This window comes from Erinaceus europaeus, chromosome 10, assembly GCF_950295315.1.
Source record: "Erinaceus europaeus chromosome 10, mEriEur2.1, whole genome shotgun sequence".
Taxonomy (NCBI): Eukaryota; Metazoa; Chordata; class Mammalia; order Eulipotyphla; family Erinaceidae; genus Erinaceus; species Erinaceus europaeus.
In genome coordinates, this window is record NC_080171.1 from 19,008,638 (window position 1) to 19,025,690 (window position 17,053).

General features: G+C 42.6%; 1 protein-coding gene across 4 annotated transcripts in view; it reads left to right on the forward strand.

Annotated features, from left to right (window-relative positions):
- KIF24 (kinesin family member 24) overlaps positions 1–17,053 on the forward strand; it is a 68,123-nt gene that overhangs the window by 35,069 nt on the left and 16,001 nt on the right. For all 4 annotated transcript variants that reach the window (XM_060199268.1, XM_060199269.1, XM_060199271.1 and 1 more), the window contains 2 exons: positions 5,800–6,015; positions 11,527–11,614. In XM_060199268.1, coding sequence (XP_060055251.1) covers positions 5,800–6,015; positions 11,527–11,614 — 304 coding nt within the window. The remainder of the gene's footprint in view (positions 1–5,799; positions 6,016–11,526; positions 11,615–17,053) is intronic.

Genomic DNA, 17,053 nt, shown 5'->3' on the forward strand with positions numbered 1-17,053 from the left:
TCATTTGTAAAACCATCTGGTCCAGGACTTTTATTCTTGGGGAGGTTTTTGATAACTGTTTCAATTTCATTAGCTGTGATGGGCCTGTTCATGTTATCTAGTTCTTCTTTACTTAATTTTGGAAGTTCATAGGTGTCTAGGAAATTGTCCATTTCTTCCAGGTTCTCTAGCTTGGTGGCATATAGTTGTTCATAGCAGTTTCGCATGATATGCTGAATTTCTGAGGTGTCTGTTGTGATATTTCCTCTTTCATTTAGTATCCGATTTATTTGTTTTGTGAGTCTGGCTAAAGGTTTGTCGATTTTGTTCACTCTTTCGAAGAACCAACATTTACTTTCGTTGATCTTTTGTATGGTTTTCTTATTTTCTATGTTATTTATTTCTGCCCTAACTTTAGTGATTTCTGTCCTTCTGGTTGCTTTAGGATTCTTTTGTTCTTCTTCTCGGTCTTTAAGATGTGCAATCAGGCTGTTTATTTGTGCTTTTTCTTGTTTCCTAGTGTGTGCTTGTATGCCTATGAACTTCCTTCTCAGTACTGCCTTAGCTGTGTCCCAAATATTTTGATAGCTGTGTCTTCATTTTCATTGAACTCGTGAAACATTTTGATTTCTTCCTTTATTTCTTCTTTGACCCAGTAGTTGTTATGTAGTGTACTGTTGAGCTTCCACATTTTGGGACTATTACTAATCTTTTGTTGATTGAGGACTTTCTTTTTTCTTTTTTTTTTTTTTCTTTTGCCTCCAGGGTTATTTCTGGGGCTTGGTGCTTGCACTGTGAATCCACTGCTTCTGGAGGCCATTTTTTTCCCTTTTGTTGCCCTTGTTTATCGTTGTTGTGGTTATTATTATTGTTGTTATTGCTGTCATTGTTGTTGGATAGGACAGAGAGAAATTGAGAGAGGAGGGGAAGACAGAGAGGGGAAAGAAAGATAGACACCTGCAGACCTGCTTCACTGCTTGTGAAGCGATTCCCCGGCAGGTGGGGAGCCGGAGGCTGGGGGTTCAAACCAGGATCATTAAGTCGGTCCCTGCGCTTAGCACCATGCACACTTAACCCACTGTGCTACCGCCTGACCCCTGAGGACTTTCTTTTTTTTTTTTTCCCTCCTCCAGGGTTATCGCTGGGCTCGGTGCCTGCACGATGAATCCACCGCTCCTGGAGGCCATTTTCCCCCTTTTGTTGCCCTTGTTGTAGCTTCGTTGTGGTTATTATTATTGCCCTTGTTGACGCAATTCGTTGTTGGATAGGACAGAGAGAAATGGAGAGAGGAGGGGAAGACAGAGAGGGGGAGAGAAAGACAGACACCTGCAGACCTGTTTCACCGCCTGTGAAGCGACTCCCCAGCAGGTGGGGAGCCGGGGGCTCGAACCGGGATCCTTACGCCGGTCCCTGCGATTTGCGCCACAAGTGCTTAACCCACTGCGCCACCGCCCGACCCCCGGACTTTCATTTTTTATGCTACTGTGTTAGAGGGAGATATACCCAGAGCCTGGAACCATACCACTGATATGTATTCCCACCTCATCATGCTGCCTTTTACCAGGTTGTTTTGTTTTGTTTTGTTTTGCTTTTGCCTCCAGGATTATCGCCAAGGCTTGGTGCTGGCGATACAAATCCACCACTACAAATCCACCACTCCTGGCAGTCATTTTTCCCATTTTTGTTGTTGTTGTTGTTGGATAGAACAGAGAGAAAACAGAGAGAAATCGAGAGAGGAGGGGAAGACAGGAGGTTTTCCAGAGGGGATGGGCGGTAGTGCAACAGGTTAAGTGCACATGGCACATAGCGCAAAGATTGGCATAAGGCATCGGGTTCAAGCCCCCAGCTCCCCACCTGCAGGGGAGTCGCTTCACATCGGTGAAGCAGGTCTGCAGGTGTCTGTCTTTCTCTCCCCCTCTCTGTCTTCCCCTCCCCTCTCCATTTCTCCTCTTTCTATCCAGCAACAACAACAACAATAATAAGTGCACGACAATAAAAAAAAAAAAAAGGGCGGGATTGGGATCTTTCACCGGTCCTTGCAGCTTTGTGCCATATGTACTTAACCCGCTGTGCTACCGTCTGGCCCCCTCCCTTGCCAGTTTTTTTGAGAGAGGGAGACACCAAAGCAGCACTGTACCATGGAGTTTTCCCCCTTCCCCTTCGCTGGGAGCTCCCCTTGGTGCTTCCATGTCGCATTGGGGCTTGCTGATGAAACGTAGGGCCTCATATATGAGGCAGGTGCTCTGCTGCTCATCTACCTACCCAGCCCATTCTCAGATCTTACATTTCCACTGACCTCCTTTCTGTCCCCGCTGCCTGTTCTAGAATATCATAGAAATAGAATCAATACAATATATAGGTTTTTCCATTTCTAAAGCTATATGAATTTGCTGGGCTACCTTTGCAGGTGAGAGAGAGACACAACCAGGGATTCATTGCTGAGTGGGACACAGTTCAATCTTTATTGCTGGGCTAGCTTCGCAGGAGAGAGACTGGGACTCTGGAAGTCAGAAGGCAATTTCACTATGTGTTATATCAGAAGAGCAGCTGTATTTATACTCGCCAAGTAGGGTGGAAACAGGATGTGACATAGAGAGGGTGGAGTCAAAAAAGAATGCAAACTGGTGGTGGAGAACAGGGTGTGGCTAGGAGAGGGGGTGGAGCAAAAAGAGAGTTGAAACAGTGGGATTAAACCAATACCCTGCAGGCAGGGCGGTTCCCTGGTAACACAGTGATTATGTAAATAGACCACAGCAGCAAGCAATGCAACAGAAGGGGTCTTAGAAGCAGAATTTAGAAGCAGACCCACATGAATTAATGGGGATGGGGCAGAGCATCTCTGGAACTCTGGAACATGCAGTGTGAGGGACTGAATTTAGGACTTCATGCTGAGAGTTTATCCACTGTGTCATCTCTCTAGTCACTCATTAATTTTTGAATGTTGGTGTAGTAATGCTCTGGTCTGTGTGTACAAAAGATGGGGAGAGATATCTCACTGGGGAGGATATGTGCTTTGCCCTGTGTGCCTGGCTTTGAGCTCCAGCATCACATGAGAAGGTGCTGTGGCACTGGGGGAAGTTGTAGTATCTCTCTCTGTGTGTCTTCTCTTTCTCCGTCTGCCTGAATAAAAAGGTGTCCCAGAGCAGTGAAATCATTGCATATACAAGGCCCCAACTCCACACACACCAAGAAATTCATATAATTTCCCATGTACCATTTTAAAGTATTCCCAGTAGCAGTGTAAGAAAATTGCAATGTTTGTATCCTCTCCATATTTGGCATTATCAGTCATTTTTATTTTATCCAATTTAATGAGTATGAAGTAGAATCATATTGTGATTTTAATGTTAATTTCCCCAGTGTCTAATGACACTCAACATTTCTTTTATCTACTTCTTGGTCATTTAGATACCTTCATTTGTGCCCCCCCCCCCTTTTATGTGCGTGGTCTGGTCTTCATTGTTATTTTGTAGAAGTCATTTAGAAATTTTTATCAACAGTGTAAAAACAGTGAAATCTTTCAGGTTTACTTCCTTATGATTAGCTGCCTCCTCTTCATTTAAAATGTCCATGCTTCTTTTGCTCTGTGCATGATATTCTTCCTTTGCATCTGGCTTCAAGTTCCCTTTCTGTATTATTCATTCCCTACCCATCCCCAGCCTCCCCTTACACCTGTGTCTCTGTACAGAGACATTTTCTTGCTACAGGCAACTACTTTCCCCCCTTTATTGAGGGGGATTAATGGTTTACAGTCAGCAGTAAAATACAGTAGTTTGTACATATGCAGCGTTTCTCAGTTTTCTACATGATAGTCTGACCCCCCACCTACATCCTCCTCTGCCATCATGTTCCAGGACCTGAACACTCCCCCACCCCCACCAAGTCTTTTCCTTTGGTGCAATATGCAAGCAACTACTTTTATCATTAATCCTTATGACTCCTCTTCAAGAATCTGTAATAGTTACTACTTAACCTTACGTTCACTTTTATATATTTTTTTATCTTTATTTTTTTTCTTATTTTTTTGCCTCCAGGGTTACCACTGGGGCTCGGTGCCTGCGCTATGAATCCGCTACTCCCCTGGAGGCTATTTTTTCCCTTTTGTTGCCCTTGTTGTTTATCATTATTATTGTTGTTATTATTGTCATTGTTGGATAGGACAAAGAAATCAAGAGAGATGGGGAAGACAGAGGGAGAGACAAAGATAAACAACTGCAGTCCTGCTTCACAGCTTGTGAAGCGACCCTCCTGCAGGTGGGGAGCCAGGGCTTGAACTAGGATCCTTACGCCAGCCCTTGCGCTTCACACCATGTGCGCTTAACCTGCTGTGCTACCACCCAGCCCCCCATTATCTTTATTTTATTTATTGGATAGAGACAGCCAGAAATCTAGAGGGAGGTGGTGATAGAGAGAGAGAGAGAGAGACAGAGAGATACCTGCAACCGCTCGCAAAGCTTTCCCCCTGCAGGTGGGGACTAGGGGCTCGAACCCGGGTCCTTGTGCATTGTCACATGTGCGCTCAACAGGTGTGCCACCACCCAGTCCCACGTTCACTTTTTATTGAGCACTACATGGTTGGACCTCACAATGTTCATGTAATCTTGACCTCCAACCCCTCTTACAACATGCTGTTGTTGGCAAACCTATTGGTCTCCCATCCTGTCGCTCCTATACAGAGTGAACACACACACATACCCACATGTGAGAGTGATGATTTTCATTTAGAATCAGAACATCAGGACTAGAGGAGATTTTAGAAACCTATCATTTGCTGATGAAAGTGAAAAATAAAAAATAAAAAATAATAAAAAAAAGAAAGTGAAAACTGAGGTCTTGAGGAAAAAACCTTTTGTGAGTCCTTACTCAGTTATTTCACGGATACTGATTTCTCTTTTGTCTAGAGCTCCTTAAAACTGACAGAAGTCACCTCCATCTTACTTATATGATCTATTGCTTATTGTGCTTATTTTTTAATTTTCTACTCTTTTTTCAAGCTCATATTTCAGGATTAAGACAAGATCTCTGATCTGTAAAGCACCTACCATGGGGTCCTTGTTTCCTTGTGTTCTAGACTTACCGTCTTACAGTTCTGTAAAAAAAAATCCTGTAAGACTTAGGCTTTAAAAATATTTTCCCTTTCCTTAAGTTTTTATAACAGAAAGCTCTATTCTCAAAGGATTGTATGCTTTTGTTTTAAGGGTTGTATATTTCTACTAAAATTTTCTCAAGGAGATTCTGTCACTGCCTGAACTGTGTCATTAAAAATCTATTTATGGTGGTCCGGGAGGTGGTGAAATGATAAAACTTTGGACTCTCAAGCATGAGGTACTGAGTTTGATCCCCGGCAGCACATGTGCCAGAGTGATGTCTGCTTCTTTCTCTCTTCTCCTATCTTTCTCATTAATAAATAAATAAAATCTTTAAAAAAAAAAAAACACCTATTTATGCTAGCCTGGTAAATGACACAATGGTTAGAGCTCTGGACTTGGGAGCATGAAGTCCCAAGTTCAGTCTCTGGAATCTCCTATGCCATTATGATACTCTGGTTCTCCTTGCTTCTCTCTGTTGACAAATAAATCTTTTAAAAAATAAGAAGAATAAATAATGCAAGCTTGAGGAGACAAGCATAATGATTCTGCAAAATACTTTCATACCAGAGACTTCAAGGTCTGAGGTTCAGTCCCTAACACCACCATAAACCAGAGATGAACAGTACTCTGGTCTCTATCTCTCATTAAAATAAAATTTAAAAATATATAATGTTATGTGTAGATTAAGCATTCTCTTAGCACATCTAATGACAGTAATTTCTTCCCCCAGAGGCAGTGCCACTTGCTTTGCCTATGGACAAACAGGAGCTGGAAAGACCTACACCATGATAGGAACTCATCAAAACCCAGGTTTATATGCTCTGGCTGCCAAAGATATCTTCCAGCAACTAAAAGTGTCCCAGCCAAGAAGGCACCTCTTTGTGTGGATCAGTTTCTATGAGATCTACTGTGGACAGCTTTATGATCTCCTAAATAGAAGAAAAAGGTATTGGATATTGCCAGGCTAGCATGGGGGTGCCTCTTCCTGGGCACGTACTCTCTGGGTGGGAGAGAACTTGACTGGAGCCATCCTGGGCTGCTACTCACTGAGCGATGTGGGAGATAGATGACCCAGGAATCAAGCTTGTGACGGGGCTAGGCAATGCAATGTCTTTATTGATCAGAGAGGCAATGCTTTTATAGGATAGACCCAGAAGTGGCAAGTCGGAAACAGAAATGGCTAGGAAGGGGGTGGAGAAAGGCAAAAGGGGGCTGGGAAGGTAGAAACTTCCTTAGCAACTATTGTGAGGGTTTTAACTGGTGGGATTAATGATACCCTGGAGGCAGGGAGGGTCTTGAAAGATAGATCAAAGGAATGGAATGGGTGGGGATCTTTCAGGCAAAATAATGATTATGTAGATAGGCCATAGCATCAGGAATGCAGGGTGGAGCAGGGGGAGTTGGCCTAACAATTTCCCGAAAGGATATGAGTGGGAAGCTGCAAGTCTTTTCATTGTTTTAAACCAGAATCCTCTGAATTATTGGGTTTAATGAGAGACTTTGGTATATTAATATTAATGCCCTTTTATGAATGAGAGTCTTCTTAGTAAGATAGATATTTTTAATTATTCAATTTTTAAAATTTTTTTTACCACCAGGGTTATTTATCACTGGGGCTCAGTGTCTACATAATGACTTCACTGTTCCTGGTTAACCCTTTTTTTTTTCTTTTTCTTTTTTCTCTTCTGATAGAGACATACAGCTACATTGCTGCTCCACTACTTATGAATCTTACCCTCACAGGTGGAGTAAATGCATATTTTTAAACTGTCAGTTCAGCTAGAGAAAATGTAATATATATATATATATGTATATATATATCCATCCATCCATCCTCCCTCCAGGGTTATTGCTGGGGCTCTGTGCCTGCACCACAAATCCACTGCTCCTGGAGGCTATTTTTTCCCTTTTGTTGCCCTTGTTGTTTATTATTGTTGTGGTTATATTATTGTTATTGCTATTATTGTTGTTGAATAGGACAGAGAGGAATCAAGGGAGGAGGGGAAGACAGAGAGGGGGAGAGAAAGATAGATACCTGCAGACCTGCTTCACTGCTTGTGAAGCGAACCCCCTGCAAATGGGGAGCCAGGGGCTTGAACCGGGATCCTTTCGCCAGTCCTTGCACTTTGCAGCATGTGTGCTTAACCCACTGAGTTGCCCCTTGGCCCCCTTTACTTATATTTTTATGTGAATAATAAATACCTTTAGGGCGGAGGGTAGATAGCATAATGGTTATGCAAAGAGATTCTTGTGCCTGAGGGTTCAATCCCCCACACCACCATAAGCCAGAGTTGAGCAGTGCTCTGGTAAAATAATACTAATACTAATACATACCTAATGTCTAGCAAAAGACTATCCTTTTTATTTTGTTTTATGAAAAAGTTCATAATTTTAGTAATTCAGAAAATCAACATGTACTTTGATCCCTTTTTATTTTTCTCAAACTATCATTACAATGAAAGAGCTAAAAAATGTTCCCAACTTTTCTCTTATTTCTCCTCTCAGTAATCTTAGGGTAAAGGTAAACTTAATGATACCTGTCTGAAATGGGTAAAAAGAAAATAAAAGTCCTTCTTCACATGAGACTTTTTTTTTTCAAGTTCAGTTCTAAGCACTTTATTTTTTTTTTAATTTTTCTTATTATCTTTATTTATTGGATAGAGCCAGCCAGAAGTTGAGAGGGAAGAGGAAGACAAAGAGGGAGAAAGACAAGAGACACTTGCAGCACTGCTTCACCACTAGTGAAGCTTTCTCCCTGCAAGTGAGGACCTGGGGGCTTAAACCTGGGTCCTTATACACTGTAATGTGTGCTCAGCCAGGTGTGCCATCACCTGGCCTCTACATTATACTTTTAACTCTTATAAGACTTAACCAATTGTTCTTTCAACATAATATAGTAACTTAGAAATAATATTCAGTAACTCTAATTTTTAAATACCTTTTTTTCTGATAAAGAGTTTTTTTTAGGACGAAACAGATGACTATAAGCAAGTAGGAGTCAATGAAGTTGTGTATTGTCTCTTAGTTGCAAGAATGGGGAGAAAGGAAATAGAGTAAAAGGTTATCATAACAAAATTAACTGGACATGGGACATGTTAGAAGCAGCTACACCAGTCAGAGAGGAGTAAGTTGAGATGGGGAAAACTAAATCAGTAAGAGACTAGCCCTCTTCTAGCTCCAAACCCCTGGACAGCTGCCCTTAAAATTATTCAAGTTCTGCTTGCTCCAGGTAAGCACTAGAATGGGAGCTGGGGAGTTGGAGGAACAGTTCCAGGTCAGTAGGGAGAGAGAGCATGACAGGGTTGGTCCCTAACAGAGGGGCAGGAAAGCAATGAGTAGTGTGACTGCGAAGGCCACCAAATGCTCTTAGGCAGGTAACCCTCCGGTGGGCTAGTTCAGTAAAGAGGGAACTTTAGGATATGCTGCAATTCAGAGAACGTTCAGGTGCCTAAGTCTCAGCCTCAAAAATAAAGGAAGATAGTAGAGGTTGGTTATTACGCCAGGCCCCCTGCATTGCTTAACAATTTACATAATCATTGTTTTGTCTGAGACCCGCCCTACCTGCAGGACATTGGTTTAATCCCCACTGGTTAGATGGAATTCACGCTCTTTTCCTTCTCTCCACCCACTCTCCTGCCCACTTCCTTTTCCGGCTGGCCACTTCCACCTTGGAAGATATAGGGGCAGAATTGCATTGCATTCCTGCTCAGCCACAAGAGTTCCTCTCTCATGTCGCTGAGTAAGCAGCAACCTAGGGTTTTTTTTTTTAACATTTTAAAAAACTGAGACAAAGAGTAAGTATGCACATACAAGGGACAAGAGCACAATCCTACTGTTTCTAGTGCTCTGTTTGATTTTTGTCTTTCTTGTTATGTATTACTACCACTGAGCAGCCACCTCCCCACCATATGCCTAGCCCCTGTTGTTGTTTTTTTTTTTAATTTTTTAAAAAATATTTATTTCCTTTTGTTGCCCTTGTTTTTTCTTTATTGTTGTAGTTGTTGTTGTTATTGATGCCCTTGTTGTTGGATAGGACAGAGAGAAATGGAGAGAGCAGGGGAAGACAGAGAGAGGAAGAGACAGACAGACACCTGCAGACCTGCTTCATTACTTGTGAAGCAACTCCCCTGCAGGTGGGGAGCCGGGATCCTTACACTAGTCCTTGAGCTTTGCGCCACATGCACTTAACCCGCTGCGCTACTGCCCAACTCCCCATTTCTCTTTTTAATAAAATATGCACTCTTACCAATAGTGGGACTTTGACAAAGGTAGTCAGTAATGTATATATGCTAAGTCCACCTCTTAAATTAGAAATCAAAGTTTAAAGATCTTTAAATTAGCTCTTTTTTTCTAAGGTTAAAAAACAACAAGGGAAAATAAATAAATATTAAAAAATTAGAAAAAAAAGGACTAGGACTAGAAAGCTGTATCAGGGAAGAGAGTTGCTGTCAAATATGGGAAAAGTACATAAATATTCTTAACTATAAACACCATCAATTTGATCTGGGGCTCATATTCGTCACAGGTGCATATGTAACCTCTGCATTCCTATAGGTCTGGACTTGCCTTCTGTGGTCCTGGCTCAAAACATTCTAGGCTGCACTAATTTCAGGACCCATCTTCCTTGAGTAGTAGAGTATGTTGGCCTAACCTCCTTTGGAGAATGGGGCTGTCCCTACCATTGTTGATACTCATAGGAGGCAACATCCTATAGGGGCCCACAAAGGGGTACACTATGTTGTTCTTAATAGAGAAGATATATATTTTTATAAGGGAGAGATAAACAGTACCACTCAGCCTTGGCATATGCAGTGCCAGGGATCCATCTGGGTTTTCAGGCGTGCATGTACTGTACTCTAATGCTGAGTTATCTCCCTTGTCCGAGAGAGAGGGAGAGGGATAGGGAGAGGGAGAGAGAGAGGGAGAGAGGTGTGTGTAGCAGTAGCAGCAGCAGCAGTAGTAGTACAGCTCCTTGAACATGCCAATTTTTCATTCTTTCTATTTCAGAGAAAGAAAGACAAACTGAGAATGAGGGCTGAGACAGAAACAGAAAGAAAAATACCATAGCACTGTTCCCTCCCCTCACACATACACACCACTAACTCCCCATTACGTTGCCCCTAGTGTGTTGGTATTTTCATGTGGTTCCAGGGCTTCTCACATTGTAAGCACATGCTCTACCAGGTGAGCTATTTCCCTGCCCCCTCGAATCAACTTTTAAAATTAGAGGACAATTTTTTTATAGCCCTGCATGGAAAATGATTGAACTATCATTTTTTAAAACAATTTATTAATATTTCTATTTATTGTTAGAGACAGACAAAAATTGAGAGGTGAGGGGAAGACAGAGGGCAAGAGATAGCGAAAAGTAATCTTAGATACTTTGATAGCTTTAATATTTGCCTTTTTTTTAAGTAGAGCACTGCTCAGCTCTGGTTTATGGTGGTGTGGGAGATTGAACCTGGAGGGGGAGCTGTTTGTTGTTGTTTTTATCAGAACTGTGACTTATAGTAGTGTCAGGGATTGAACCTGGGACTTACAAACTCAAGAATGAAAGTCTATTGCACAAAATAAATAAATAAAAAAGAAAGTCTGTTGCATTACTGATGGCAACCTGGGCCCTAGTATATTAGCCTCCTGGTAGATTTGGTTTAAAAATGATGATAGACCTTAACCGTTTCATTATGTGTAAGCCTAAAGCATTCAGTTACAGCACCGAGCTCTTCCCTGTTCTCTTAGAAGATCTATCAGGACTCCTTGTGTTGCAGGTAAATGAACCCCACTTACACTGGCTTACGCATTTAGGAGCATCATTAGCTCCTAGAACTAGAAGGCCTAGAGGAAATTCAAGCTGATGGGGCTGTTTTCTTCAGTAATTCAAGGAGGCTAATATGGACCCAGTTTCTTGAATTTCTTAGTTCTCCCTTCTGTGGTTTTAGCTTCATTCCAAAACTGCCTCTCTTGTAGATCAAAATGATTGCCACTGCTCTAACATATTTTCACTTCCAGAAAGAGAAAAGTACCTCACCTCCAGGCACTTAATCACCTGAGACTAGTGTTTTATTTTGATTGGGTAAGCAGAGATCCCGGTTCATTCCCAAACTAATCATAACAGCTAGGAATACACTTTACACAGGCAGGCATAGGTCCAGGTTACATGCTTATTCTTGTCAATGTAACCAAAGATGTTCATTTATTCACAGTAATCAAACATCACCCCCTGAAACCTGGGACTGTTTGCAAGACATGGAAGTGAGCAGGGAGGATGTATTGGGTCGTTGGAAAAGTCATCACACATTTTTGCATAGAAAAAATATATCATGACTTTGCCAACAACCCACTATATGAATTCCACACAAATAGTGGGGGAGTGGTAGAATGATTTCTTGGGGGCAGAGGGGGGGACAAAGTCCATCCCAGAATCTCTGCCATGTCCACTGTCATCTTGTATTTGTAGACTCTTCGCAAGAGAAGATGGCAAGCACGTGGTGCAGATAGTGGGACTTCAAGAGCTGCAAGTGGACAGTGTGGATCTCCTCTTAGAGGTAACTCTTCCTTCTTACAACCCCTATGCACCCGGCAGCCTCAGTATATGCCGGGCTATAGCGTGGAGGTGCCTCTTCCCGAATGCGTACTCTCTGGGTTGGAGAGAACTCGACTGGAGTCAGCCTGGGCTGCTACTCACTCAGCGATGCTGGAGATAGATGACTCGAACTCATGGTGGAGTGGCAATGCAATGTCTTTATTGATCAGAGAGCAAACGCTTTTAAAGGCCAGACCCGAAAGTGACAGGTCGGAAATGGAAATGGCTAGGAAAGGGGTGGAGAAAGACAAACTCATTCTGGAAAGGTAGAACCTTCTTTAGCAAGTGTTACGAGGGTTTTAATTGGTGGGATTAATTAGTACCCTGGAGGCAAGGAGGGCCTTGAGGGTAGAAAGAAAGAAGATAGATCAAAGGAATGGAATGAGTCGGAATCTTTCAGGCAAAACAATGATTATATAGATAGGCCATAGTATCAGGAATTCAGGGTGGAGCAGGGGGAGCTGGCTTAATGACTTAAGGAATGTGAGGCTCCTCATAATTTCCTGACAAGTATAGGGAAAGAACTTGCTGTCTGGCAAGTACAAGAAACTCAGAGTTGGGCAGAGGGCGATGACAAGTGTGCACTTCACATTGGTTAATTGTGAGGCCTCCACGTGAGGCCAGCTCATCTTTCTACATAGTCGTCACAGTATCACGGTAGTGGGAGATCACACATATGATGAAGCTAATGCGTGTGAGGATACGCTTTTTTAAAAATTATCTTTATTTATTTATTGGATAGAGACAGATAGAAATCGAGAGGGAATGGGGTGGTAGGAAGGGAGAGAGACAGAGAAACACCTGCAGCCCTACTTCACCACTTGTGAAGCTTTCCCTCTGCAGGTGGGGACCAGGGGATCGAACCTGGGTCCTGGCGCATTGTAACATGTGTGCTCAACCAGGTGCGCCACCACCTGGCCCCTGAGGATACTCTTAAACCATTATCAAAGGCTTATGTGATTTTGTGTGGTCATGGGCTCTGGGAAAAGCTGCCAGTATTGAATATTCTTTTTTTTTTGTGTGTGTGTGTGTGTGTGTGAGAGAGAGAGAGAGAGAGAGAGAGAGGAAGATTTATTAACAGAACAGTGGATGAAAGTTAGGGAGAAAGAGGGGAACAGCAAAGTGGGAAATATATTTCACATGGCAGGACAGTCTATAGGAGGAAACTGCCTAGAGCTAAATACTCCATCTTATAAACAGTTTTTTCCCAATAAAATGATATGGGAAAATATTTCTTTTTTTTTTTTTCCTTGGGGCAAGTATGAAGCCCTAGGGTTTCACATCTACATGATTGTACTTCTGCTCTTAGCAGACTTTTTTTTTTTTTGGATCCCAGATAAAACCAGAGAAGGAAAGCTAGACACCAGAGCACTGCTCCAGCTTTGTTGAAGCGTTTCTTGTGTGACTTTTCCTCTGTGGTGCCAGTGGACCTTGAACCTGGGTTCTCAAACATAGTTAAGAGTACCGTCTATTTAGTGAGCTGTATTCTGCCTTTAAAAAAAAAAAAATTAGGGGCCGGGTGGTGGCGCACCTGGTTGAGTGTACATGTTACAATGCACAAAGACCTGGGTTTGAACCCCCAGTCCCCACCTGCAAAGGGAAAGCTTCACAAGTGGTGAAGCAGTGCTGCAGGTGTCTCTCTGTCTCTCACCCTCTCTATCCCTCCCTTCCTTCTTAATTTCTGACTGTCTCTATCCAATCAATAAATAAAGATAATAAAAAATTTTAAAAAATATTTATTCCCTTTGTTGCCCTTGTTTTATTGTTTTAGTTACTATTATAGTCATTGTTCTTAGATAGGACAGAGAGAAATGGAGAGAGGAGGGGAAGACAAAGGGGAGAGAAAGACAGACACCTGCAGACCTGCTTCACCGCCTGTGAAGCGACTCCCCTGCAGGTGGGGAGCCAGGGCTCCAACCGGGATCCTTACGCCGGTCCTTGCGCTTCGTGCACCTGTGCTTATCCCAGTGCACTGCCTCCCAACTCCCTGTATTCTGCTTTTATTCTTCTTCTTTTTCTTTTTTTTTTTGCCTCCAGGCTATCGCTGGGGTTCGGTGCCTACACTAAGAATCCACTGCTCCTGGAGGCTAGTTTTTCCCTTTTGTTGCCCTTGGTGTTGGTCATTGTCATTGTTATTGCCCTCATTTCCACCTGCAGGGGGGAAGCTTCATGGAGTGGTGAAACAGGGCTGCAGTTGTCTCTCTGTCTCTTTCCCTCTCTATCTCCCCCTCCCCTCTCAATTTCTCTCTATCGCTATTCAATAGATAAGTAAATAAATAAAAAGAAATTATTGAGGAAGAGGGGGGTAGCATAACATTTATGTAAAAAGACTCTCATACCTGATGTACCAAGGTCCCAGGTTCAATCCTTCACACCACTACTAGCCAGAGCTGAGCAGTTCTCTGGGGAAACAAAAACATTTTTTAAGTATTTAGGACTGAGTTGTAGTTTAGCAGGAGAGGACACACCTTACATGTGTGAGGGCCTAGCTTATACCTATAGCAGCACATAAATTAAAAAAAAAAATTGTTGAAAGATTACCAGTGGGTTTGCTGGTATACTGCATGTAGGAATGAACACTGATTTGGTTTTGATTTAGTTTGGTTTGGTTTTTAATCAGAACACTGTTCAGCTAAAGCTTATGGTGGTGCAGGGGATTACACCTGGGACTTTGGAGCCTCAGGCATGAGAGTCTCTTTGCCTAACCATTATGCTATCTACCCCTACCCTGGAAGAAGTTTCTTGTTAGTCATTATATTACACATTACCCTCAGTGTATAATACAAAAGTATTAAAAGGAAGCCAATGGAGATCAAGGTGGAGAGTCTATATAAATTATGGATCTCATACATGGTTACCCTTATAAATATGTATTGACTTGAAACAGCAGCGCTTACTAACTCAGGTGTCAAACTTGCAACGCCTCTCAGGTTCCTCACTCGGATATCACCTATGCGTTTGCTCAAGTATCACCCTCAGGTGGTATCCTTACAGATTACCTTCAGGCTCACTTGAGTTACTCCTGCCTGCCTGCCTGCCTGCCCAACTGGCAGCTTCGCCTTTCAGTAGGATTGTCCTTCCAGGAAGTTTCTCCTTTCAGGTGTATTTACTGCTTGCCTGGACCAGTGTAGGCACCATAATTTTCCTGCCTTTACAGAGGACTTACCAACTCATCACATTTCTCTGATTTGGAATCAAAATCCAAATCTTGTCAGACAGCTGGTGGGCTTTATTTTCAGTTTTAGAGAAGTTTAGGAATCCCTACAGTCACTGAATGCACATTCAGAGGTATCCATTCCTGGCTTTCTAATACACGTGTCTCATCATTTATTATTGCCTTGGCTACAGTGGGTAGCAGCAAGAGCTTCCATTTATAAATCAGTATTTTCCACTTGATTTTCAGCAAGTTCTAGACCACCCAGAGGAAAATAGGCAAAGGAAAAGAAGACTTTAGGCACTGCCAGTTAACGTGCACCTGCCACCTGACCTCAGTCTACGTCACATTAACCTCAATATAAGATGTCTGAGGTAACCAGAAAAGTAGGCAGATCAAAGTTATTATATACTGGCATGAGTGCAGTGGCATTAATTAGTTTGGTCTCTTAAAAAGATGCCAGGTACTTTCTGAGGAAAATTGCTGCCCTGGAAAAGCCTATGACCAACATTCTCTGCATTCTTGAAATTTCTTTTTGATAGTCCCCTCCAACTTCTTCTTGTGCAGTTGGTCTGGACACTTGGTTCTGGTTTCCTTCTCTTATTTTTTTTTCTTTTTTTTTTTTTCCCTCCAGGGTTATTGCTGGGCTCGGTGCCTGCACCGTGAATCCACTGCTCCTGGAGGCCATTTTTTTCCCCTTTTTGTTGCCCTAGTTGTTGCAACCTCGTTGCGGTTATTATTGCCATTGTTGACGTTGCTTTGTTGTTGGATAGAACAGAGAGAAATGGAGAGAGGAGGGGAAGACAGAGAGGAGGAGAGAAAGACAGACACCTGCAGACCTGCTTCACCGCCTGTGAAGCGACTCCCCTGCAGGTGGGGAGCCGGGGGCTCGAACCGGGATCCTTATGCCGGTCCCTGCGCTTTGCGCCACGTGCATTTAACCCACTGCGCCACCGCCCGACCCCCGGTTTCCTTCTCTTATTATGGGCCCATAGACAGACCTATGCTGGACTTTTCCATTGCTCCACTGAAGGCAGTGGTGATTATACAAATAATTTTGAAATGTCAGGACAAGGCATCTTCATGTTGCCTCATCATTGAGAGAACTATCCACATACCTTTTGGATTTTTAATTTGGAAACTGTGACTGAATTCAGTACGATATAATTTTTTTCTTTTTTAAAAAAATATTTATTTTATTTATTCCCTTTTGTTGCCCTTGTTTTATTGTTGTGGTTATTATTATTGTTGTTGTTGGGTAGGACAAAGAAATGGAGAGAGGAGGGGAAGACAGAAAGGGGGAGAGAAAGAGAGATACCTGCAGACCTGCTTCACCGCCTGTACAGCGACGCCCCCCTGCAGGTGACTCGAACTGGGATCCTTACGCTGGTCCTTGTGCTTTGTGCCACTTGTACTTAACCCCGACTCCCATAATTTTTTTCATTATTATTGTGTTTTTTTAATTTCCATTTTTTTAAACCAGAGTATTGGTTTATGTGATGCCAGGGATTGAGCCTAGAATCTCAGAGCTTTAGGCACGAAAATCTCTTATATAACTACTATGTTGTCTTCCTGGCCTAATGTAAATTTAAATTCTGAAGGGTTGAGAAAAAAAATGAGATAGAACTTCCTGATCCTTAATTTGCTGCAAAATAAATGACTGTGCCACTGGTACCCCACTGTTTGGGAAACCACAGGGGCTCTGGAAGCAGTGCACAATGGGAATACAATCTGACACTGTCACACAACAGCTGCTATGAGCAAACACTCCTCAAGTATGAACTGGATAATCACACTCATGTTACATTAAGTTCTTATGAGGAATCTGTCATGTATTCTTCAAGTTCTTTGCCTTTTTTCTTTTTTAATCTATGCTTTCCAAACTTAACCCACAATGAGGGCATGTCGACATTTTCAGTAAGTATAGGTCAATGCTGAGACTTCACATCTTCTTCCCCCACATCCTTGTGACTCTCAGAGGGGTCCAAGTTAGACTTTACTTCCACCTGAAGGGGCATCCATCTCAAGGGAAATTATGCACGTGTGGCAGTTGTGATAACTCATCACTTCCATGTCCCTACACATCAGGCCTGGCTTCCTTTATGATTGCATCCTGGTAGAACAGGTGGATGTGATCAGTCATTCCGTGAAGCACTTTTCTGTCCTTTGTTTCAGTCACTAAGATAGATGGGTACTGTGGGACCTTGCTTTGGAGCCAAGTTATGCCCCAGGGATTTCAGTCAGGCT